General features: G+C 44.3%; 2 protein-coding genes across 2 annotated transcripts; both read right to left on the reverse strand.

The window, feature by feature from the left end:
- Positions 1–2,335: 2,335 nt before the first annotated feature.
- Positions 2,336–15,166, reverse strand: LOC139924010 (matrix metalloproteinase-15-like). Its single transcript, XM_071914926.2, has 10 exons — positions 15,064–15,166; positions 13,310–13,458; positions 11,608–11,733; positions 11,184–11,497; positions 10,014–10,175; positions 7,203–7,636; positions 6,709–6,847; positions 4,933–5,083; positions 4,519–4,634; positions 2,336–3,467 (listed from the first exon to the last, which is right to left on the reverse strand). Exons 1-10 carry the CDS (start codon positions 15,136–15,138, stop codon positions 2,971–2,973), a joined length of 2,163 nt encoding a protein of 720 aa, XP_071771027.1. The 5' UTR covers positions 15,139–15,166; the 3' UTR covers positions 2,336–2,970.
- Positions 15,167–16,884: 1,718 nt separating this feature from the next.
- Positions 16,885–21,788, reverse strand: zpd (zona pellucida glycoprotein d). Its single transcript, XM_071914941.2, has 10 exons — positions 21,768–21,788; positions 21,492–21,543; positions 21,274–21,381; positions 20,423–20,631; positions 20,098–20,255; positions 19,392–19,506; positions 18,078–18,205; positions 17,751–17,934; positions 17,183–17,288; positions 16,885–17,006 (listed from the first exon to the last, which is right to left on the reverse strand). Exons 1-10 carry the CDS (start codon positions 21,786–21,788, stop codon positions 16,885–16,887), a joined length of 1,203 nt encoding a protein of 400 aa, XP_071771042.2.
- Between the last annotated feature and the right edge of the window lie 3,181 nt (positions 21,789–24,969).

Here is a 24,969-nt window from a genome sequence, read left to right on the forward strand (position 1 = left end):
TGATAAGTATAATAAAAAAAGGGAAGAAAAACTGTTTTTAAAAAACTTTCCCTCGCACTAGTTGTAGGAAAAAAAGGTCCCCCACACATTTGACATTCACAGACAAAAGGCACAATGAATCAGGTAATACTGACACAACATACTGTATGACATTAACAAGCCAAAACAGAATACAGGTACAAAGGAAAGGCTGCTGACACACAAACCTGAAGCAAAGGTAAAGATTATTCTAGCATGTGCTGCATAGTGGCTTTACGCAGAGAAAAAGTTCTGTTTCTCAGTCCGTTGTACATCGCACTTGGGGTGTTGAACATTTAGTTTAGCCTTTACATTTAGTCTGGCTACTAGATGTGTGAGTGTGTGTGAGTGTGTTTCTATGTTGTGTTTGAGATAGAGAGAGAGAGAGACATAGAGATTTGGCACAGTGAGGAACATACACAAGGACAGGATATAATGCATTTAGTCATGGGAGATTCAAAACCTTTACATGAGCTGCAAATAGCTTACAAACCAAAACATTTTACTGGCTCCTTAGCTACAATCTGTATCACACACTATAAATGCTTATGTGTATTTGAGCTCAATTTCCCAAATGAAGGTGAAGCAAATTCATACATATGGAAGGACAGACGTGGGGAAAAGCAGTGAAACCCAGATAAAAGAGACAAGAAGACAGTACATGAGGAAAGAGAGAGAGCGGAAAAGTGGGAAGCAGAGAGAGAGATGAAGGAGGAAGGGAGGAGGGGTCCCACAGGAAGTCATCTCCAGCCAGCTCTCTCTCTCTCTCTCTCTCATGATGACAACAAACGGAGCAAAAACAAGACAAGTTTGGAAAAATGAGGAACGGACTTTGCCGATCTAGGTCACGAGGCGCAACGCCAGCGCTGCCCCTCCCCGCCTCCCCTTTCTTTCCTCCCTCCCCCCTTTTCCAAAGACTGTAACTCATGCAAAGGAAATGCTGCCCCCCCCCACCCCCCCCCCCTCTCCCCTACTCCCCTTTTGAATATTTGACTCCCTCTGTTTCATTCCTTCCCTCCTCATCCTGGCTGCAATCTCTCATCTTCCCTTTCCTTATACTTTCTCTCTCCTTTCCCTTTCTCCCTCCCTCCCTCTCTCTCTCTCTCTCTCTCTCTCTTTCTCCCTTGCATTTTTCTCAACACCCCCCCCCCCCCCACTCCCCATGCCTGACACGACTAAATCAGCAACATGTGTGCGCTTAATGGAAACCAGACCCTGACCCATTCTTCTCTAGCCTGCAGGCTTCTCCCTCGCACACACTGCATCAGCTCCCACTGTATTTACTCCATTTAACTCTAAATGCAGCATGAGCAAAAACAAAAAATAAAAAAAAAGGAACAGAGAGAGAGAAACAGTCAGAAAAAGGTAGATACTGCTATTATGTTGCACACTGTTACATTCACAGGACGAGCTGAGGAGGAGGTGAGAAAGTACTCATTATGAAATGACTGCAAGTCAAATTACAGAACATATATTTTGGAGCGCAACGTCTTAAAATCTACGTCTGCTAATAAAAGGAACACTCAATTTCCCTCGTTAAATGTGAAAAATTGCCCGTCTTTCACTTTATCCCTGCCCCGGGACGGGTCACACATCAATATGTCTCCGCTGGGACCGTGTTTTTAGTGGATAGTGCAGTCTGAACAGTTATTGTGGTGGAGCTGGGTGGGAGGAGGGTACGTTGGTGCCTGTGTGTCTGTGTGCAAAATCTATGTGCCTTTGTTTGGGTAAGTGGTCTCGATGTGTGCATGTGTGTGTGTGTGTGTGTGAGCATATGTGGAAATGCATGCACAAAGAAGGACAAAGAGTATGAAGCGTACTTATGGATTTGAGCTTATGTGATGTTTGTGCATGTGATTGTGCGTGTGTGTGTGTGTGTGTGTGTGCGCGTGTGTGTGTGAGAGAGAGAAGACACCAGTGGGAGATGGTGGTGAAGAACACACACAGCTGTCTCACATTCCTGTGATGGTTGGAGGACGAGCTTCCCCACCAGTGTCTGTGTGTTTATATGGTAAATCACAGAGAGTTCTGCTTTGCACACACATATATCTGTATGCATGCACACACACACACACACACACACACCTACACACACACACACACACACACGGAGTGAACTAACCTCAGCAAAACAAGAACAATCAACAACAGAATAAGGAACATAAAAAAGTGCAAATGATCTGTTACAAACAGAAAGAAAAATGTCAAGATTGGTTGAAGCACCATAGTCAAATCATAGGGAAGACTTTAATGTATGTGTGCGTGTGTGTGTGAATGAAATGTTAAGCACACATATATGGGAATTTGTATATTTGTTTTTATGACTTTGTGTATGTGTGTGTGTGTGTATGTCTGTGTGCTTCTGTATACTGTATGTGCATTATCGACTGTGTCTGTTTATACTAAAAAATAAACCATCTCTCCCTCCATTCTCGTCACTTTGTACAATCAGAATTGATAGAAAGGGCCCTTCCTAGTGTGTCATGTGTCTCTTTCAGTACACCTAAGGTCACTGCCACATCATTTTTATAATGTTGTGATGGAAATGAGCATTTTCTTAAAGACAGGGGGAGTCCACTCTCTTTTAGCTCGTTTTACTTATTCAGACAGTTGGAAAGCAGAGAGGGAGACAGAAGAAGAGGGAGGGGGGGGGGGAGGCACAGGAGAAAAAAAACTTCTGGCAGGATTCAATTCGAGGCCAGCAGGGGGAAACTTGCAGCCGCTGGACTCTCTGGGCATGAGCCTTATTTCACATGTGAGCAGTGTGTGACTCCAAAACTCAAGCAATGATGCCTTATGTGGAGTCTTATAATACGTACTGTAACGATGCTTATTTCCACCACGACATAATTACCAAAAAAAAACGTTGATGCCAGCAACCGTACCGGACAAATGATCGTTGGAGAACATGGGAATGCCCCTTTTATCTTCCATTCTGACCCTGCGTCCGCGTCACACCCAGTCCTGCAGCGAGCGTTTGCAGTGCACCAAGACCCTCGGCGTCTCTTTCTTCTGCAGAGTCCTGAGGATGGCGTAGATGAGGACCAGTATACACAGGATCAGCACCAGCGGGACCGTCACCATGATCAGGGTCATGACCTTCGACTCGTTGTCGGCCACCGTCACGACCACGTTCACCTCTTTGTCCTTCCCCTCCTCCTCCCCTCCGTCTGTGTCGTCCGGGTTATAGTCCGCGTCCGAGGTCCGGCCTTTCCCCGCGTCTCTGTCCGGTTCTTGGTGCGTGCCTCCGCCTCCGTCCGAGGGGTCAACCGGTTTGTCGGGCGTAGGCCGCTTTCTGTCCGTGTCCGCGTCCGCGTCGGGCTCTGGGTCGGCGACTCCCGAGCAGCCCATGAAGTCCTTGAGGATGGAGCGAGGGTAACCTTTGTCGGCCGCCGTCCTGCGGTTGTCGAACCTCCAGTAATTGGTGCCTTTGTAGAAATAGGTGTAAGCTGCATGGGAGAAAGAGCGAGAGACAGGAAAGAGTGTGATTTTCTGTTCATTTTATCATTTTCTAATGTCTTCCAGATATCCTTTTTTTAGTCGTTTGATTAACTTTGTTCAAAGAGAAGACAGAACATAACTGTAAGAAATAGAGAAAGAGGGGGGGAGTAAATCTAGAAAAGTAGCTGACACAGTATTTGAAACCAAGCCCATATGATTCACAGACTTTTTACCAATTCTGCAACTTGTACAAACTTGCTCAATTGTAAACTCATTCACCTTGACATTTGTCTTGACAAAGTAAAGGTGCTTTCAATTTTTGTGGGAAAAAAAAAAAAAAATCAACTACAGTCTCTGCCATGTCGCTTTAGGAACCACTGTGGCCTTTGCACTCCCTTCTTCATTAGCAGCTTTTCCACAGTAAGGGCCAATGGGACCTGGGCTGATGATTTTAACACTAGATTAAGGGAATAAACTACAAGAAAACAACAAATGATGCAAGATGCATAAAGAATGACATCCCCTCTCGGAGGACACTGATGGGTGTAAATGCATTCCTGCGTTGGCAACTAGAACCAGGCTGGTACAGTAGAGATGTTAGTTCAGTTTGGGTGGAGATGAGATCTGGCTGTTACAGAGCGCATTAGAGCCGCTCTGCCACAAATCTAATTTCCAGAGGAAGGATGGGCCAACCCCCAAACCAGAGCTCTCATTCCTCCCTTCTCTCCTGCCCGCTGCTCTCTCTCTCTCTCTCTCTCTCATCCCCCCTTACCCTTCCATCTCTCTCTCTGCTCTACTTGCTCCAGCCTAACCAGTCTCAGATTTAATTCTTTCCCTCTCCGTTTTCTTCCCCACCCCCTTTTCACCCCTCTCACCTTTCATTCTTCCCCTCCTCCCGTCTCTCCTCGCTCACGCTGTTGCTCCTGCTTTCACTACTCTTTTTCATCACAGCTTTTGCCCTCCGTTGCGATTCTCACGGCCAAGGAGCCATTGCATCCCCTGCCCCCACCCGAAAAAAACATATTCGCTCTCATTGACTGATTGAAAGTAATAACGTACCCCCGTCATCACTGAGGAAGGCTCCTTTGGGTGAGTCTGGGATTCTTCCCCATCTGCTGACTGGTTTGGGGAAGTCCGGGTCTGTGGTTCGAGTCTCCTCGTTGTATCGCCAGTACCTAAACACACAGAAAGAAGTATAAAACTTGGGTCTTTCTGCCATTGTTTCACCTGGTTTAATATGGAAGCTCATAAAGACCCATAATCAAATGCTGACAAATAGTGTTTTTTCTGCCTCATATTCATGCTATGAGGTGAAGTCAGTTTTACAGTGACAAGTCCAGTTAAAAAGACTAACAATAGCTCACTGTCTTCATTCTTGATACTGCTTTTGAATGTACAAGGTGACAATTGGATTGACATTACACCATGATTTTATCGTGTGTCTGTATGCATGTGTGTGTGTCTGTAATATACCTGTCTCCTCTGAAGAAGTATGTGTATCCATTGGGCTCCCACCAGACTGCTGCGTCTATCCGGTCTGCGGGAACTCCCTGTCCGTACTCGTGTAGCGGCTGTGGGTATCCTGGTACCACGTCAGCCTCTCTGAACACCCAGTACCTGTCATCTGGAGGGAGAGAAGGTAACGGGTGATGAGGAGAAGAAAGGAAGAGGAGGAGGAGAAGAGGGCCAGTCTGTCCGTATTCCTCTAATAACTGGGTAGTAGCACGACTGGCCTCTCTGCACACCTAACGCTTGTCACCTGGCAAGGAGGGGAGAAGATAAGAGAAAGGGTTAATAAAGAGAGGGAAAGAAACGGAAACAAGGGAAGAAGACAGAAAGAGAACATGTTAAGATATGGCGGGAACATAGGGCAGATGTCTTGGAGGGGGGTTTACACTTTCCAGAAGAAAAGCAGAGGGGACAGGCAAGGTAGAAAGTCTTAGCATAACCCTCATTTTCCAGGAGTTCCTTACGTGGAAGCCAATGTCTCCTAACACCTTTGGACACAGTTTCACATTCAGCCACTTTCCAGCCCCGCTGCCAGGGCATTGCAACATGCTGCGCTATAGCCTCACTTGTGCAGGGAGATTTTTACTCATCTACTGTATGCACTCTTAGGTTGAAATACTGTTTAATACTCAAAACTTTTGATGTGTGAGGTTTTGTGCCTCAGACACTGTTGAACCGTTCAACATTTCTGCAGGTTCTGATCGTACTATCCAAGGACCTTGCAGAGTAGACACAAAATGCGTCCATCAACCTATCCAACCTCTTCCTAAACCTTTCGGGGATGCGACTGCGACGCATCAAAAAGCAGGAATAACGGCAGAAATCAGCAAAAATAGGAACCTCCATTAGAAATGGATGAGAGTTATGTGATCAAAAAACGCCCGAAATCCCGAAAATGCCTGACAAATCCCTTCTCCCGTCTTCAGGGTCTTGTCCGAAAAGTGAAAGCGCTGCAGTCGGTCACATCTGGAGCGGAGCGGTGCAGAGAGGGGCTGATGCAATCCTCCACCTCTCGCTTTCCCCTTTCTCTCCTGCGGCCTCATGCTGCTCAGCTGGACGGGGGTTGAAGTGGGCCAGCTGCAGCTGCCAAGCCCCGCGAGTCTCATTCAAGACACCCAAAACACACCGATATACAGCGTGTATGCGCACAAAGAAGTGCATGCACACAAGGACACACACACATTCAGTAACACACGCATACACACATGCATACAAACACAAATTCAGCACCCTTTCCCTATCCACTGCCATATTTCAGACTGTTTATGCAGTGAGGTCATTTGGCCACAGGAAGAGTTATTTTTTCAAATAACTTCTAATGTTTTAAATATTTAACTGTGTGTGTGTGTGTGTGTGTGCCAGATACGGAGAGTTATAGCTGTGTTGAATTATTACCATCTCCTCTTAAATCATGCTGAGAGGGAAAAGCACTGAGTTTGCACTGTTTCCATTTAGTCTGACCAGTTCAAATCAAAGCACAGATTTGAGTTTCTCTCCCCACTTTGTGTTTATAGAGAACACACTAATATGGCTCCGCTTTGCCTTCATCCAAGGAAAAGTAGCTGGGAAACAAATGAACTGAACCCACTGTTGTGCCCTCAAGCGAGGTGCTAAACCATAAATAAAAAAAAAAGGTTTCAAGTCACACATTATGCAGTCGCTGCTTCGTTTGTGGGTGCTGCGTTAGCGAAGTGACAGATTTTATTGGAGCCGAACGGAGCAATAAAGGCTCGCACGTACCTTTGAAGAAGACGAATTTGCCGTCGTGGCGTTCGTAGGCCGCGTCGATGTCACTGGGCAGGCCGATCCAGAAGACCGATATGGGCATGGGATAGTTATCCAGGACCCGGTTCCTCCGCACGCGCCAGAACCAGCGACCCTGGACCGACAACCAAGGAAAATAAGGATATTGTTTATCTTTCATCCCGTTTCCTTCAACACATCAACATCATTCATAGCTTATTTCCCGTTGTTTGGCTTTGCTGTCATGACTTGAAGCGAGGTCCTGCTAATTCATAGATTTGGAAATGCCCTTTTGCTGTTTAGGTCAGGGGTTGTGAAAACACCAGTGAGCGATGGCGTGCTGAGAGAAGTCAGCTTGATCCGCATCATGTGGAGCATTCAAGTTTACAGCTCCAACGCAAACTCTATTTCTCCCGCTGAGTGTATTGACTCAAACGCTTCTGCGTTTAATAGTAATCATTTGATCCCTGCACAATGCGTGTAATTCTCACCTTGAAAACAAACATCTCCCCTCTCAGCATGGTCACCGTGTCAAAGTCGCCGTCGCAGATGTCGGGCGGCTGGTGGTCCGGCCGCTTGGGGGGCCGAGGAGGAGCGGGGGGGCGAGGAGGAGGGGGAGGCGGAGGAGAGGGGGCGTCCTCTCTCACCGACGGGGTTACGGGTTCGGGCTGGGGGTCGGTGGGGGCGGGGGTGGGGCCGGGACGGAGAGGAGGCCAGGGGAGCGTGGGGCTGGGGCTCGGCTCCGGCGGTTCCGGGCCGGCGTCGCTGGGGCTCGGGGGTTCCGGCGGGGGGTCCGTGGGGGACGGGAGGGTGGGCTCGTGTTCGGGAGGAGAGGGGGGAGATGCGGGGGACTCGCCGTCCGGTTCGTCGTCGGGGGCGGGATCGGCGGCGGAGGTGGGCGGGGCATCGGTGGCGAGAGGAGGGCCTAGGAAAGAGAAGATGGAGAGCCCAGGTTTAGAATCAGAGAGGGAAAGTTTGAGGAAGACGGTCGTTTGTTTTCATCCAATTTCCATCTGAACTGAAACGAATTCCACCGGCCTGGCTGTGTAGCAATTAAAAACATTTCTCTCTCTCTCTTCCTCTCGCTCTCTTCCTCTATGATTTTCCTCTCTCTTTTCCATCCATCAGTCAGGAGAAGACGGAGAAAGGTACAGTATTGTTAGATAAGTGGTGAATTTATAGTGTACTGCACGCTTTCTCAAAGGCCAATTCAAGGATGTGACATGGCAATGATCTCTCTCTTTCTCTTTCTCTCTCTCTCTCCCTCTCTCTCTCTCCCTCTCCTCACACAAAGGAAATGTAATTTTCCGTCCTGTGCAGTGGCTATAAGCTCACAGGGTTGACTGTGACTGTGCTGCTTGGGAAACTCTGGCCTGCTGGTTGCTAAGAGAGGAAAACACACACACAGAGACACAGATACACAGATATGCACACACAACTAGTTATGTAATCTGGACAGACAGCTGACAGGCTTAAAGCACTCGGACACATTAAGCTACGCTGAACCAAAATATTACTTAAAATATACTGTATATATAGAGCTCCTTATTAACTAGATATACAAGCCTTTTTTTACAAGCTCTTCAGTATCAGCAACATTTTAACCTTTCTTTTGAGACATTCTATCAGTGCTTCAAAAGGCTTTTTCATTGGCCAGGAATTGAACCCAAGCCTTTCATGTCACTGTCCCCCTCCCAAATGACCGGTGGGAATTCGACCACTGAACAACAAATGAGCAGATGAGTAAAATTTCATCCCGGGAAGCAAAAACTGCAAAGCTGTCTCCAAGAACATAAAACTCCCTCCAAAGCATCTCAAATGTTTATTCCTAACAGTGTTTATGCTGCGTTTCTCTGTTTGAAGTCTTTTGATGCTTTTTTTTTTTTTGCTGAAGACAGAGCTTTTCTTCTCACAATAGTTAACAAACACTGTCTGAATGATCTGTTTAATAAAAGGCGCTACTGTATAATTTCAGTCAAAACATTTACCTTACAGTATTTACAGCAGAAAACCTACAGGCTTTTACACATCTAGTTTAGAAAAGGGACCTCTAGCCAAAACACAGTTTACTCTAATGCAGGAATCCAAATAAAACAGAGATGTAACCGGGACAAAACAAGAGCAGAGAAGTGGGGGAGAGAAAGGAAAACACGAACCTTTATTAGAAAAATATGTGAGGTTCATAGCTTAAAAACACGAAACCCTGAAAAACAACTGAAAAACCACAGGTATTATCTTTTCAAGGCTGTCTGAAGAGAGAAAAACACATACGCACTAAATCTTTGACGTGACACTTTGACGATGAGATTAAAGTTTAGACTCTCAAATTTAATTTCAGGGTGCCAAACATACCAGACACAACTTTAATCTGACAAAGGAAGATGACAAAGCCTTGTGTGGAAGCCTTGTGCTGATACACAGTAAAAAAAACCCCACATCAGCCCAATATAAACAATGCCTGTGATGAATTCATGTCTTCAATTGAATTGAGTGTTTTGGGACATAATTACAGCTCTGATAAGACACACACAAACATATACATACGCTCCAATGCACACATGCTCAGACCCACACACTCACACACACACACACACACACACACACACACACACACAGACATGCAGTAGTGTCATCTGTGTCAATTAACAATGCCATCCATTCATCTAAGGGAAAGATGAGCGCACTATAACGGCATGCATGATATGCTGTTTTGTGCGAGGTCCATTGGAATAGTGTGTTGCATCTTGCTGTGTGTGTGTGTGTGTGTGTGTGTGTGTGCGTACATCACCACCAGGCTTCCTCACAAGGCTTCTTGTCTTCCTCTGACAGAGTGCAGTTGTGTATGAGTATGCAACACCCTCAAATTACAGCTGACAGTCTGCACATTAATTTTAGTATTTTTTAATATTACAGTATATTATTATTATTATCTGTACCTAAAAGCACTACTAGGCAGGTCCTTGAAATCTTCTGATTGTATCTGTATTGTTTAAATAACCTGGTCTTTACTGTTGTAAACATAAGTAAACTGGAAGAGCACTCGGAGAGTGCAGACCTCCGCCAAGGTTTGTGCTATTATTGCTTGTTCGTGAGTCGGATCCGGATCCGCTCCAAAATTTAATGGGTTCTTCCTTGGCCCATGCTACACCCTTCCACAAAGTTTCATGAAAATCGGGCCAGTAGTTTTTCCGTAATCCTACTAACAGACAAACAGACAAACAAACAAACGGCACCGAAAACATAACCTCCTTGGCGGAGGTAATAATCCAAATGCGTGTGTCCATACAGAATGTGCTCCTCACCATATATGTACTGTATTCCCTTGACGTCATCCTCATGCAGTGTGAAGTTGTGTGTGTGAATCCACTGGTAGAAGGGAGCCATTATGGCACTGGGGTTGTCCGAGTGCTCCAGGCCCAAAGCATGACCAAGCTCATGGACTGCAACCAGGAAGAGATCTATACCTGAGAGAGAGAGAGAGAGAGAGAGACAGGGGGGGGGGGAGAGAGAGATTACAGGATGTTGCCGTTGAAAAGCACAATATTGTAACCTTCCACTGGGTGTTGAATTTTCTTTTTTCTTTCTGTGAGATGTTTTTTTTTTTACATCTCACAGCACAGTGAGTGAATAACACGAGCAACACGTAACATTTTGCCAAACATATCAATACATTTTCTCAGTATTGGTCTCTGTTGGAGCTGTGCAGTAATTCTGAAACACACGTGTGCTTTTCCTCCATTTTGCAAATCATTACAACACTACAAAGATGGTGGGTGTACTACAACCACCTACTGTAAACCCATTGGCTACACGTTGAAAAGTTGAAAATGTTTCTTGCGCTAAAAGTGAACATGGCTGCGAATCAGCAAATTGAGCTAGCATGCTTTCTTAGCCTCAGAGGCTAAGCCATAACTTGACAAATATAATACACAGAAACAATCTTTATAATCTGTGTGCATTGTTTGATGGTCTTACTTCAATTAATTGAATTAAATTAAGCTAGCGAGAAAAGCTAGCAGTAAAAGTTCTAGGCAGCCAGTAAACTAGCTTGTTACCTGGTTGGATTTTGGCTTGGCATCAAAGCTAGCTGAGAAATTAAGTGCTAAAAAACAAATGAAGAGAAATTAAATGCTAAGAAATAAGTAAGTGATTCCCAGATATAGTAAAAACTTAAGAGTAGAATAGCCTTTGCAATGGCATTGAATATGTATAGCTTGCCGCCTAATAAAGAGTTTGTTTAAAGCTAGCATACTAAGCTAGCTAACAAAGTTGCTGGTCCTGGGAAGAGCCTGGTGAGGAGTGATTGGCTGAACTCTGAAGGTTGAGACGAGACTTTCAGGCCGCAGCTTCAGAGTCAACCGTGGGGCAAGAAAGGCAGAGAAGCTAGTCATGTCAAACCAGCGGCAGGCTGACCTAAAGGTTAGGGAGATCGTCCCAGGTTCAATCCCCACAAGAAAAAACAACCAACTAACCCGCTGGATCTTGGTTATCCAGTGTCCAAGGTTCATCTGCGTCAAAGTGTGTGTCTCCACCCATTCCTGGTCCGGGGTAGTAGGCGTGGGCCAGCGACCCCCCTTCGCCATCAAACAACGACATATCGCCATGGAAACCAGAGGCAAACAACAACAGGATGTCGGCGAGCGCTCCCTGGCTGCTGTTGTTGTTTTCAGCAGGTTTCTCCTCGAAGGTGAGCGGCGTGACCCGTCTCCAGACATCAAAGGCCTTGCGGATGGCATCATATGTCCGCTCCTCGCCCAGGGAGGAGGGGATGTGTTGGTCCATTATACTGAGGCAGGGAGAGACAGCATGTTTGAGTTCACATGTAGAATACACACTGAGAAATCTTCTACTCATCTCTCTTTCTCTTTGTCTTAACTCTGTTTTAATGCTGTAAACCTGTAGGTGATGTGGTCCTTGTCCCACTGCTGTCCAGTGAGAGTATAGCGTTTCTTCCTCGCTCCGTCATTCGCCGTCTCCTCTGCTTTTCTGTCAGGGAGGCCACAACGAGGCCGACGCATGGCCCTACACAGCCACACACACACACACACACACACACACACACAAACAAAACACAATTCGATTAGTGCTTGCAGAGTCAGAAACAACCAACCCTAATTAAAAATCACTGTAGTATTCCTACGAGGAATGAGTCTGTGGTACTGAACAGTGAGTTTACAGTGACCTTACTGTACTTTATGGTAGTTATTTTTATCTCCTATGGAAGTATGCATCTTATGTTGTACTGAAGTGAATTATTTTGAAGTCTCTAGCTTCCGATTTATGTGACTTTGACCTTGGCTCCATCCTTATCCTCATCTGACAGTTCAAAGAGGATGCTAGTTACATCTGTCTGAAGCAAGGGGTCTTAAACTTTTTCAGCCTGAAATACATGAAAACACGTTATTACCCTTGAGTAGTGTTGATGTTGTCGAGGGAATTTTTTTAGATTTGCATTTTCGTGCCTTGACTTGTCTGCGGGGGAAGGTATGAGAGACCTCCTGCTGCCCTGTAAGCAGACTGCTACTGCCTCAAACTTTAAATAAAGTGTCTGCTTTTAACATAAACATCAACAAAATTTTAGAGTTGATGTGCATCACTGGTCATTTTCAGGTGGGGATATGCAAGATGTGTGCAGACAGAGTTTGATATACCATGTCTACCTATATATATGTGTGTGTGTGTGTGTGTGTGTGTGGGCATGTCTATACGTGCATGCTCCATATGTTCCACCTACAGCATATACAGTATATGCTCCACCTGTGCTTACAATATACTCAGTTCTTGGGCTGTTTTCAGTCTTTTCAACAGTGGGAGTCAAACCCACACCTACTGAACACAGAGCCTCAGACCCATCAGCCATTCTGCTTTTAAAGAGAGTAATATGGGCTATGCTGTATGCAGCAGTGTGAAGTTCAAACAGGTACAAAAACAAGCTTTAATATCAATTTTCAGCGGTTGAATTCTTGGCCATTGCAACACTGTAAAATGTGTACAAAGGTTAGAAACGAGTTTGACAAGATTCCCATAGTCTGTGGAGCAACCAAATGTTCCTGGGATATAATCAGTAAACCCTTTATTATACACACATAAAGCCTGTGTAAATGGGAACGTTTCCATTTATTCGTCGTGCGAATGAGAGCTGGAATCAAACCTCTGGAAAATCGGTACTGGCAAGTTCCTGCTCTTGTTTAAACATGTAATGTTTCTGTAAATGTGCCCTACATATGTGAGAACAAAGCCCATGCTCATTTAAAGATGTGTGAATGGGAAGAGGGAAAGCTCTGAAACCATCTACACTGCTTCAAGATGCTCCCACTGCTGAGCAAAACGAATCATGCTTGGTTGCTGAGGTGAGGTTTGTTGACAGCGCAATGGTACTTAGCGTCGGCCCTGTCTTCCCAGTTCACTCACTGAAACTTGGAGCCATTACGGCAATGTGTGCAAGAAAACATATTGCGTCTAGAGAATACATGGAAAAAAGCCTGGATTCTGTAAATGGCTAATGCGCACAACAGTTTGATACCGCTGATGTTGCATGTCTTTAAGGAAACACATCCAGTAGAATAAAAGCCCCACAACTGAACAACATGAAGCTTACTTGACGGTAGCAGGGTCCATCTCGCCCGTCACCTCCAAGCCGTAGAAGCGCTGCATGTCGCTGATGGCTTTGGACAGGATCTGAGCCGACTGCATGGTGGACATCTGTCTGCTCGCCTGGGACAGGTAGCCAAACTGACGCAGCCATGCCTGTAGGAAAAGAGAGAAAGAATGAGAGTGGAGAGGCAATTCTGTATATGTGTGAGTGTGTGTGTGGGTGTAATAGGCTGAATTTCCAGAGAAAAGTAGCCAAACTGTTGCAGCATGTGGACAGAGTCTGTGCGTCTGTTTATGTCTTGTGCATGTGTATAAATGCGTATGTCAGCGATTAAGTGTTATGAGGGAGGGACTGTTATGCTAACGCAGGAATGAGCCACTGTCCACTAACTGTAGAAAGTATAAGTAGAGTAAAAGAATAAGGAGTTAAAAGAAAAGAGAAAGTAGAGATAGAGACCAGGTGGCTTCCATTAACATTGCAGCATTCCTGCTCGCAACTGCACCTCCTCCCCACTGACAGCCGAGGAGAGAGGAGGAGAGGAGAGGAGAGGAGAGGAGAGGAGAGGAGAGGAGAGGAGAGGAGGAAGGCAGGACACAGGAGAAATGAAAAGGGATGAGACGAGTAAAGAAAGGAGAGTGGCTATGAAAGGAAAGGGGAGAAAGAGGAGAAAGGAGGAGAAGAAAACAAGATAGGAAGAAAGAGGGCAGACGACACAAACTAAATAAATACATCTACATGTATAGTGTGGGATTCAAGCATTGACAGTCTAGTAACCCATCCTGGATTTTCCCTTTTTTGTTTTCTGCACCACTGTTATGTTGACTGACAGTCTAGAGCCACGTAGCCGGGCAAACAGGATGATGGCTCCTGGGGGAAAAAACTGTAAAGTGTTCAGATCTGCCTGTTAAGACGCCTCAACAGGAGAATTCACCAACACCATGGGCCCCTCCACACAGCTGGATCACGGGGCTCATACTTTCACGCATGTACAGGCCGAGGGCAATACACACACACAAAACACACTCATCTGCGTGCGCACACACTCGCACACACATGCCCAATTTCTACATAGTATGGCAAGCCTCAACCAATATAATGTCAAGTATGCCTATCATGCCCGAGGGACAAGAAAGAAGGAAAGCAAAAACCTTTTAGTTACAGATAATGAGGTTTTGCCTCATCTCGTCTTGGGCCCTCATATCATCAACATACATCATAGTTCAGGCAGGCAGATTGATAGATAGATAGTTTGAGAGCCACTTGCCTAACTTGTGGTCTCTTTCCATGTGTGTGCCACATGTGCAGTTGTTGATGTGCCATTTGGGCAAAAGGTCATAAGGTCAAATGGCATTCATGCACCACATCAACATCCCTGCAGTGCAACAGCCCACCTGTTGTTCATGATGTTTGGCAGCACAAACATAAAGATTTGGAGTAACTAAATCCCTTACAAAACTATAATCCTATAATACTCGATAGAAATTTTAGAATCAAAAAAGGATATGGTCAGTATAATCTCACTTTTGGGTACCACAGACACACTACAGGTCCCTATAGGAATATCATAGGAAGTTTAGAGTTATACCATAGGAGATTAACAATACCATAAAGTATGATAAGGTCACTCAAAGCTCACAATACTCATAATATAAGTCGCTATAGGAATATAGAGACCCTCTTTACCCACAAAAAGTTTATTCTATCAGCATGCCAATGGCCTTGACCGACCGACAGACAGACAGACAGACATGCAGTACCTCAGCATTGAAGCCGTCCTCTTCTGATGCAGCCGCCTCTTTGTTGCACAGGAGCAGGCTGAAGGACGCCGTCATGATGAAGACTGGTGTCCAGGCTCTCAGCCGGGATGCCATCTTCTGCTCTCGGAGCACGGTGCGGTGGAGCGGGGGAGACCGGCCGACAAAAACACGCAGCTTCCTCTGGCAGGGATACAGGACCAAGTGCCGTAGTTCTCTTTCCCGGCTGTTGCATTGAATGACAAACTCCAAACTTCAGCCACAAGTTATCTACCCATTTTTGGAGTCGGCACACTATCTATAATCAGAAACCTCTGTAAAATTGGTCCAAAGTTGACAGAATAGGCCGACCCAAAGCAAATAAAAGTGCTTTTAAAAATTAATCCGACGGCATATAAATCGAGATGATCTTAATCCATTCCCGATTGAACAGTCTTTTATGGATTCGAGACTATTGCCTCATGGTCCATACAACTGTTCATACAATGAGCAATTTCTTCATGCATGGGGCTAATACTGTAGCTAGCAGGCATATGAAGTAGTCCTTGCCCCTTTCCACAATGGCTGATCAGCATGAGGAGGAGGGAGGGAGCAGCAAATCCTGCAACAAGTCTCCTTACCCCTGGTGCAAACACAAGCGGAACAGGCTGAGCACAGTAATTAGGAGATGAAAAGTGTGTATGAAGTTCTGCAGTTTCTAAACATGCTGCAACAAATAGTGCAATCAAAAAAAAAAAAAAAACCCTTCAGAAGTCTAATATCAATATGCTTTGCCCCGTTTTGCACCAATAGACCTCTTTGGTTTTGAATTTAGGGCAGGAAAAGTATTATGTAACTGTTTGGGACAACCATTAAGCAGTGGTGTATCTGATGAACAAAAGATTTCCTTTGGAGAGGGTCCTCCCTCCCTTCAGCAGACCAGACCCACATCAGAGGAGCCAGAGGAGGGACGGCTCCTGTTGCCATCTGCTGATCACTGTGGAAAACTACAGTCAAGTTTCTGGGAGTACAATATGACCAGAAATAAAATCATTATGGATCAAGAAGCAAAGGAGTTTCATCTGCACTCCCATTCTATTCCCATGTGCTCACTGGTGAGGGAATGAAACACTGCCTTCAGCATTTTCTCCCAACAGACTCTAAGCATGACTCTAGAGACATTAAATCAGACTGCAGCAGCATTACTTTAGTTGGAGTCGATAGCATTGTTGAGAAATACACTTGTGATTTCTAAGGGACATTAAGCTGCAGTGATCCTTTGTCAATCTGTTGCTGTTTTATGGTTGCCATTTTGCATCCCTCGAAATAAAAATTATACTCAAGTGGAGTTTTAAAAAATGGCACAAACAAAAGCAACCCACAGAAGTTCCAGTAACCAGGATATAAAATAATCCTAAAATAATCTACACTACAAATGGTGACTCCTGCTGCAGTCGTTTAGTGGCCACAACATTTACCGTTCCAGGAAAATCCTGTATGGCTTTCTAACTGTAAACCACACCAGCCTAGTTCCCACTACAGGGCCGAACAGAGGCTGCTCAGCTGTGACTGAATGAAACCTAAAAGAGCAATAAATGCTTTTTTAGGGTTCCCTTTAATCCCATCAGCTGGGCTGTAATATTAACCATTTGAAAAGCAAATTTCAGGCTTCTTAATCAGATCTTTAAATCCATTAACATCTGGAGTTAGTCCTGAGCCTGTAATATCTCAGTTAGTCCTGCCGTGAAAATAATGCTCCTTTAGGCAATCATGTCTCAGAACAGGAATGAAGAGGATGAGCGCATTTTAAAGTTTTATTAAAGCTGCAATAGCAGCAGTAGCATGTCAGTGCTCCTGTATCTGTGCCAGCCTCCTGCTGCCTGCCTTGGCCACGGTGATGAGGATGATGAGGAAGAGGCCCACGGTCCAGATACACGCTACAGGCAGCACCACCATCGTCAGTATGCCTACAACAAAAAACACATAAAATATACTGTATATCCAAGTGCATGCCTGTGTGTAAGCTTATCAATTGTCAATTCTGAAGATGTCATTAATCTTCCGTAGCCATAACTCTCCCAATCATGCAGAGCTGAATATGGGAAGAGTGAAAAGGAAAGGTCAAGATGTAATAGAGCCTTACTGGATTGAGGTCTGTCTGGCATTTCAATCCTGATAGGGCCATATGACAACAGGCCTTGGATAGGGTCAGCTCTCACCGCCTCTCTCTTACTGATGGATTTACAGTTCTACAAAAAACAAAACAGTTATCTATTGAGATTGCAGGGTGAAGGCATCATTAGATACATAAATGATACATCTCCTTTCATGGTTAAGTATGCAAACTGCATTGAGTTTTCCCTTACGTCTACACATAAATCTTCAATGCAAGCTGAGAGAAAAAGAGTTTCTTCTCATATAAATACAATGTTCATGTTCACTTCGAGTGTTTCATTGATCTTGATCAATATAAGTGGTGTAAATTAATACAGGGTCCAATTTGCCATAAGCATCTTGGCATAGAAAGGTAATATTGGACTACAATGGAGCAACAATAACATGAGCAGTAAGATACTGACAGAAACCCCAGATTCTCTCCAATTATTTTGAATTAAAAAAAAAGAAAAGAAAAGAAAAAAATCAATCAATCAGTGGCTTAGAATAGAGCAGGATTATTGGAGCAGCGAGAGGATTTTGGGAAAGCCACTCACAGGTCTGCAGGGCTTGTCGTCGTCCGGCTCGCACAGCTGCACGGTGCAGTGCAGGTAGAGGTCGTGAGGCGCTGTGGTGAAGCGGAACATGTCGAAGCTGTAGCGAACAGTGGAGCTTTCCCCGTTACTGCCCGACTGTCCCAGAGTCACGTTGAGGAAGGTTACCGTTTTGTCATTCACACACCTGGGAGGGGAGAGGGAGGGAAAGAAAGAGTGGGAATGGGTTGAGCGGGAAGATGTGGAGTTCAGAGTGAAAGGACAAAAACTGTGAGGCAAACTGTAGGTCTGAGTATTACTACATGTGAGGACTTCAATATACCAACTAACCCGTTAAGAAGCAGTGTGTGAACCGATCCCTCTGTGGCGTTGGGCCTGTGAGACTGCGTGGCCCAGCACTCATTAACCCGAAGCAGGAAGAAATCCGCAGGCTCCGTCACCTTCACCTCCACGAACACCTGGGATAAATAAATAGATTATAAAAATGATTCTTCACGTAAAAGCAATATTCCACTTAGTTTTAACATGGGGGTTATTTGGCTCTTGACCGGCATGAAAACCAGAATATAAACTGCTCACCAAGATCGGATGCAGCTGGACGAGTTTGTAGCGTTTGAATGAGGCCATGAAAACAGACTGAAAACTTCTATGTAACACGTTTGTGAACAGATTCAACAGCAGATCCCGCTTTTAAGACAATAAAGCAATCATTGGTCCGTCATGATTTTGCATTTCTATTCTTAGTTTACATTAAAATTAGTTCAGTCAGGAACACTTAGTCACAAGATAAAACCATTAATTGCAACTAATGGTAATACAGTTATGTTTGGCGGATATGGCCCTGCTCTATCAGCTCCCTGCTTACCCAGCAAGCATGCTGAAGGTATAGCAGGGGCGCCATGCAAATCCCCCCATGGGAGAATACAGAGCAGAGCCAGAGCAGCAACACTCAGCAGCGTTGACACTTAAGAGCCACCGTGGGCTCGACTGCATAGACTATAACAGCTGGAGGCTGGGGAGGTGGAGGTAAAGCAGAGTGTGCAGCAGTTGTGAAGCAGGAATCAGTGTAGGAGGAGGCCATTTAAATAGATCGCTTTGTTATGAGAATGGATTATGATTGGTGTGCGTGGCGATCAGCTGGTAGATGACTAGCAACGCGTGACGTCGGTGCCCTGCCTGAACTAACGCGATGCTTCATTATTCACAAATAAAAGTAGATCGGGTCTCCCAAACAGGAACTATCTCTCCTAAATGGTATCCCTCCACTATGTTCTCTTCTATCAATAAAAATGCTATTTGGCGAAATTATGTCAGTTGAAAATCACAGTAGTGGGATCTGTTGTTGAATCTGTTCACAAACGTGTTAAATGTCAGTTTTCAGTCTATTTTTGTGGCCTCATTCACATGAATGGGAAGTAAAAATCGGAACACTACAAACTCCAGCTGTAAGTCCCAGCTGCATCCGATCTTGGTGATTAGTTTATATTATGGTTTTCGTAACGGTCAAGTGCCGAATAACCCCCATGTTAAAACTAAGTGGAATATTGCTTTAAAGCCATCTCTGATCTGACATACTAGCTTAAACAAATAGAGCTAAACAAAATTGGGTTGAATTGGCAGGTGATTGAATGAAGGTCTACCTACCTTGTCTCTCAGTTCAATGGTGGGGGCGCGGCTGTAAGCCTCGGTATAGGTGTGGTCTGTGTACAGCATCATCTGTACTGTGGCGTCAAGCTCATCCACACGCATCACTGTCTCACTGCCCAGGCACAGGATGAAGAGAGCAGAGGGAGTGTATGATGACGATGAGTGTACAGCGTTACACAAAGTGCTGTACACATTTACACAGCACAATACATTGGTTGTATTCATTAGCAGTGAATTTTCAGCTTGTCACTGGGCAAATTCTAACACCCAGATTTATCTTTAGCCTTGGTCTAAGATTTGGTGCAACGATAATATACAGTAGCTGCTTTTGACAATGCTCCATTTTGGACTGGAACAGTCTGATAAGAAAAGCCCTGATTTGATTTTATCCGGGAAATAGAAATATACGTGAAGGAAACAGCTTGTGTATATTTGACCCCTGTGGATGGCACAAGAAAGTGTGACAAAACATCTATTTCTATTGTGATCCTTGATAGGAGACAAAATGATAATTTACAACACAATCAAACATAATCAAACAATCATAGGATATACATGGCATCAGCTACAAACCGCAAATTATCTTGATACTGGCCACTTCAATTTGGTCCAAAGTAATGTTATCATGTCCGAAATGTGTGGTTTCCAATATGAAACGATGTGCAATGAGTGGTAAAGTCAGTTGTTCACCTTCTATCCTTACCTGGAGAAAGGGATGACTGGGAATGACAGGCCGACCGTTCTGATGTATGGATAGACGCATGTGTAGTCTATCTTTATGACTGGATCTCTAATGATGTTTCCAGTAACTTGCGGGGCCGATAGTAGACTCAGGGAATACGAGATGTGAGTGATGTTTTTCTGTAGGAGGAGGAAGAAAGAAAACAAAAAAACAGATAAATAAAAAACAAAACAAAACTGATTAACAGTGATTAGTGTTAAAGACAACATGTCCTTTCCTATGCTGACCAAAACTGACATTTTTGTTTGTGCTGTAGCATTTAAAAGGCCCAGTGCTGCGGTTTTACCTCCAGTGGTTTGCCTCCACAGGCCTGATACTGGTCTTTGGATATCCTGGACATGTAGTACGGCACGCTATCGATCACCTCTCTCTGAGCGCGACAAGACTTGTTGGGCAAGTGCAGGGACTCCAGCAGTATGTTGTAATACCTGAAGAAATCTTCAACCACCCTGACTGTTATGAAGTCCTTCCCGCACATCACTTTGATGTCTGCGTCTGTAAAATTAGAGATGCGAGACATGAGGGATGATTTTCGGCTGCAGGGGGGGGGGGGGGGGGGGGGAGACATTTGAATTGAATGCTTGAGATTAGGAACAAGACAGAAATTTAGTTTCCACATCAAAAAATGCAGCACATGAAACCCATCCATCTATCCCAACCTACTGCACTGTATCTGATTGTGAGTAAGAACCAATTAAACTGTTGTCAGTCTCATATGTTGGTGCTGAAGTTCAGTACATCAGCTTATATTTGTTAAGTTTTAAGTATCAAACACAGAGGTATCAAAGATAATCTGATGTCTCGGTACTGAAATGTTCCTAATTCCTCTATAAACAGTGTTTTTTTCAAATATCAAACAAAAAAAAAAGTGGGATACATGCATTGCTTGCAGCCACACTGAACACTAATGTACTTCATACAGAGAGTGTGTGTCATATGGGGAAACAAAGACAATCTCTTATCATGTGAAGGCATCTGAACAACCTCTTTAAGGATCAATTAAGAAAGTAAAAGATGGGAACTTCTAACTTTACCACATGTCATCTGGCTTACTAAAGGAACCGGTCCATAAATGACAAATTAGGATGTTTCACCCTAAACCAATTTATAAGATACACAGGACCAAAACAGTCTTACCTCTGTCGCACCGGTCTGCATAATACCCGGTGGCGCATTTGCAACGTTTTTGGTCTTGAGACAGGACACATCTGGAGGGGTCAGTGCAGTACTCCACACTGCAGATTCCTAGGGGATAAAACATGCCTTTAACTGCATTCAGAGCCATTTCACACATATGGTTGAACCTGTACAATGCATTTTGGAGTTGACCTCCGTCTCATTTGGGCATCACTTACCCACAACACTATGGCGCGTGAAGCCGAGGAGAATCACGAGGACCGCGCTCAGCTGGTTTGAAGAATGAATATTTCCACTTTAACTGTGTAAAATGTTAAATAATTTATTTACCCTCCAGCTACTTTAGCCGTTTAGCCTGACTATGACAAGACATTATTGAGTTTTGGTCGAGTAACATTTCTGAATATGCCCGAATAGACAAACATCAGCCTATAGGCTACATTATTTTTCTTAAATTTAGGCCTAATAAGCCATCTAACTTTGCCTACACCCACCTTCAAGCCGATTAGGACCATTGCTGTATTGGTATTTTCAATAAAGGTATTTCTATTATCAATACGATAGTTGCAGTCAAACGTGTTGCTCTGTTTTAGTCCCGTCCTGAACTGCTGGCCGCCAATTAATGAACACCTGTCGGAGGTGGTGTGGGTTTGCTCAGCAGGCACGTGCACACACAGCAGCCAACCGGTGCCCTATTTGCATATTGGTCAGTCTTGAAGCCAATGTAGTGTAGCTCCTTAAAGGATAACTCAACCTGGGCCTTATTTTCATAGTTTTTGCCATCTTGATGATTGTGTTCAGAATTTAATCACTTACTGGAGAGCGTTCATACAACCAGGTTGCTGGAAATGCTGTCCAGTAAACACACGGGGCCAAAGAGGTCATCCCGAACAGTTGAATCCAAAAAGCAACTAAGATGTCCTTTCAGCACTAACATTCCTTGCTCATTACGTGTGTGTGTGTGTGTGTGTGAGTGTGAGTATGTGTGTGTGTGTGTGTGTGTGCCCTGCACGTAAACATTCTCTTGTGCACTTCCTGCTGTGTGTACAATGCATGTGAGTGATGTACAGGTGGTGTGGTGGTCAGCACTCTGTCTGTCGGCCCTTCCGTCTGTTGCCCCTGTAGTCGACCCCTCTCTCTCTCTCTCTCGGCTTATGCTGTTTGTAGCACACTAACTTGTCAACATTAAGGTTGCTTCTGAAAACGTTCAGCCGTTAACTGCTGTTTTATCAACTACACTGGAAATAATTTCACTTTGCAGTCATTTTAAGACTGTTCAATAAATTGCTTCATTCTTAACTTAAATACCATCTCTGCTCCCTCATTTGTCTCTTACACAAGGATTTGACAGTCTTCACCAAAGGACCGAAAAATGAATGGAAATGAATGATCTTAATGTGGTTTACTTAACTAAAACTGATGCAGAAAAATCTGAAATAAAAAAGGGAGACTTCTCCTAATTACTTACTACCATCAAAGGGAAAACACTGGATAAAAAAACAGAAATACTAATAATAATGTGGTAAATTGCCCTAAAACCATTAAATATGACAGCTTAATGTGGCTATGGAACCTATAGACTTTTGGAATATGGACTTGGTCACACTGGCAGTCTGGTTAAAGTATAATAATAAGCTGCACAATATACTGCAGCACTTACTGCCATGTGAAGAATACCCATATAGTTTCAAGAAAGGTGTTGTACAAATATAGTCTTATTAATATAGTTATTAACAAACCAAGGTCAAAGTGAGATTCTGGAAGTGCTGTATATCGATATATATCAATTTCAACACATCTGCACATGAAGTTTGGGTTGACATGCGTTACTTTCCAGCATTCTGCCTAAACTTTTCTCTAGTTACACATCTTCAGTGAAAGAAGTGTGAGAAAAATGAAAGAAGAGTGAAAGAAGATTGTGAAAGAGGAGTGAAGGAAGAAAGAGAAAGACAATGATATGAAGGGATGGAAAGGCCAGAACGTGATGTACACAGCTTCATGTGGTAGGAACAGTACTGGGTATTTAACAGTGACCTTGGACTCTCCTTTATACTCTGTTCAGCGGCTAGACCGGTGTGTGTGTGTGTGTGTGTGTGTGCACACACTGTAGTGTAGAGATGAAAACTGCGTCTGTGTAGAAGTGGAAGCTGTGTCTTGTGTGTGCGTTGGGTAAAAATAGGCGCCGTTGTAAGTGGTTGTGTTAACCACGGTCTCGGCCGATTAAGTAGCTTGTATGGCCTGAAGCAGAAAGTATGCCAAGTCATTCTGTTTCTCATTAATGTGCACAGTAGGTCTAACTGAGCAAACAAAACCCTTTAAAGAACGGGCCTTTTTGCAGGAAAGACTGTGTGAAGGACAGAAATGTATAGGTGTAGAGAAACCAGAGAGTTGTTACCACATTAGAGGCAGAGATTGGAGAAAAATTTATGTTTATTGAAGTTTATTGAAAGCATTTCTTCTCCCCCATTGGGGCTCATAGGGCAACAGCATGTTCTTTTTACATGACCGCATTCATGATACATAGAACAAACTATCAAAATCCACTTACACACCACTGAAACCATATGCCAGTTTTTTTTTAGGCGCATCCTCAAATCTGACTGTGTGTGTAGTAATTGGTAGGATAATCCTCTATCTCAGTAGTGCTGAGGTTGAGAAAAACACTGGAAAAAACATGCTTTAATTAGAAAAACCCTGAGATATCAGAGTCCTCTGTGTGTTATGGGCTTGGTGGATTTTTTTTACTGCGGGCCTTGCAGCATCTCGGCTTGCTCGTCGTCTCGTCGGCAGCGGTGTGGTGCCACCCTGGTGTTGTGAAATAGCCGGGTTATCTGAGGTGTCTGTCATCGGCCTGATTCACAACACCAGCTGCAGCACACACACCTAGGAGGCAGGTCTTCTGCTGCTGGAGGTAGTAATACACACACACACACACAGAAAGGAGAGTGTTTTTTCTGTAGGTTACAAACAAACCAAACAGAAAGAGAGGTGAGGGGAACATAAGTCATTCACTGGAGATGTGACAGGTAGTGGGAAGTAGAAAAGTATGAATGGCCTTTACATATCATTCCTCTCTATAATGAAGCTGAGCACCCTCTTGTGACTGGATTGACTGTTTTTAATGAGCAAAGTGTCTACTGTGTGCTTACAAGATGGATGCCATCTTGCTTCTCTATATCTTTACACTCCTGTCTAGCCAGTAGTAGTTCCTCTGCCTCCCATCTTTTCTGTGGCTCTACCTGTATTGTATAAATGCAGCTATTCTAAGACTTGTTTAGCTGTTATGGTGGCTAAGGCAGCCTTAACTCAAATGTTGCCTGGGGGAAAGGCAAATAAAAGACATGTTGGGATGGTGCATATTTACATTGCACCTACTGCAAGATTGGATGTCAGACACCATCCAAATAAAAATGAAGCGTCTCGATCACTGTCACAAAATGATTCAATGAATATAAAAATGAGAAAACAGTTTGAAAATTGCAGTTTTCAGTAGCTGGTAAATCAGAGTTAATCAGAGTTACTATATGCCAGCTGATTCTTACATTGCTGGGCAGGTTAGTAAGTTATGGAGGGAAATGCGCCAAATAATTCTGGACTAAGGACAGCACTCCTTGTCCACGGCCAGTACTTGGCCCGGCTCTGTCTCTGGCCCTGGATGAACCCACCCTGGGTGCTCAACATCCCCGGTATGTGGAG

This window comes from Centroberyx gerrardi, chromosome 4, assembly GCF_048128805.1.
Source record: "Centroberyx gerrardi isolate f3 chromosome 4, fCenGer3.hap1.cur.20231027, whole genome shotgun sequence".
Classification (NCBI taxonomy): Eukaryota; Metazoa; Chordata; class Actinopteri; order Beryciformes; family Berycidae; genus Centroberyx; species Centroberyx gerrardi.

Excerpts from the sequence above, each read along its gene's own strand:
- LOC139924010 (XM_071914926.2), bottom strand. The coding sequence starts at position 15,138 with ATGACGGCGTCCTTCAGCCTGCTCCTGTGCAACAAAGAGGCGGCTGCA. Across the intron at positions 7,637-10,013 it reads GGGAATACAGTACATATATG|GCCCTCCTCTCGCCACCGAT; the intron begins GTGAGGAGCACA and ends TCTCTTTCCTAG. Across the intron at positions 4,635-4,932 it reads TACTTCTTCAGAGGAGACAG|GTACTGGCGATACAACGAGG; the intron begins GTATATTACAGA and ends CTGTGTGTTTAG.
- zpd (XM_071914941.2), bottom strand. The coding sequence starts at position 21,788 with ATGGTCCTAATCGGCTTGAAG. Across the intron at positions 20,256-20,422 it reads GTGGAGGCAAACCACTGGAG|AAAAACATCACTCACATCTC; the intron begins GTAAAACCGCAG and ends CTCCTCCTACAG. Across the intron at positions 17,289-17,750 it reads ACGACAAGCCCTGCAGACCT|AACTGTAAATCCATCAGTAA; the intron begins GTGAGTGGCTTT and ends TGTTTTTTGTAG.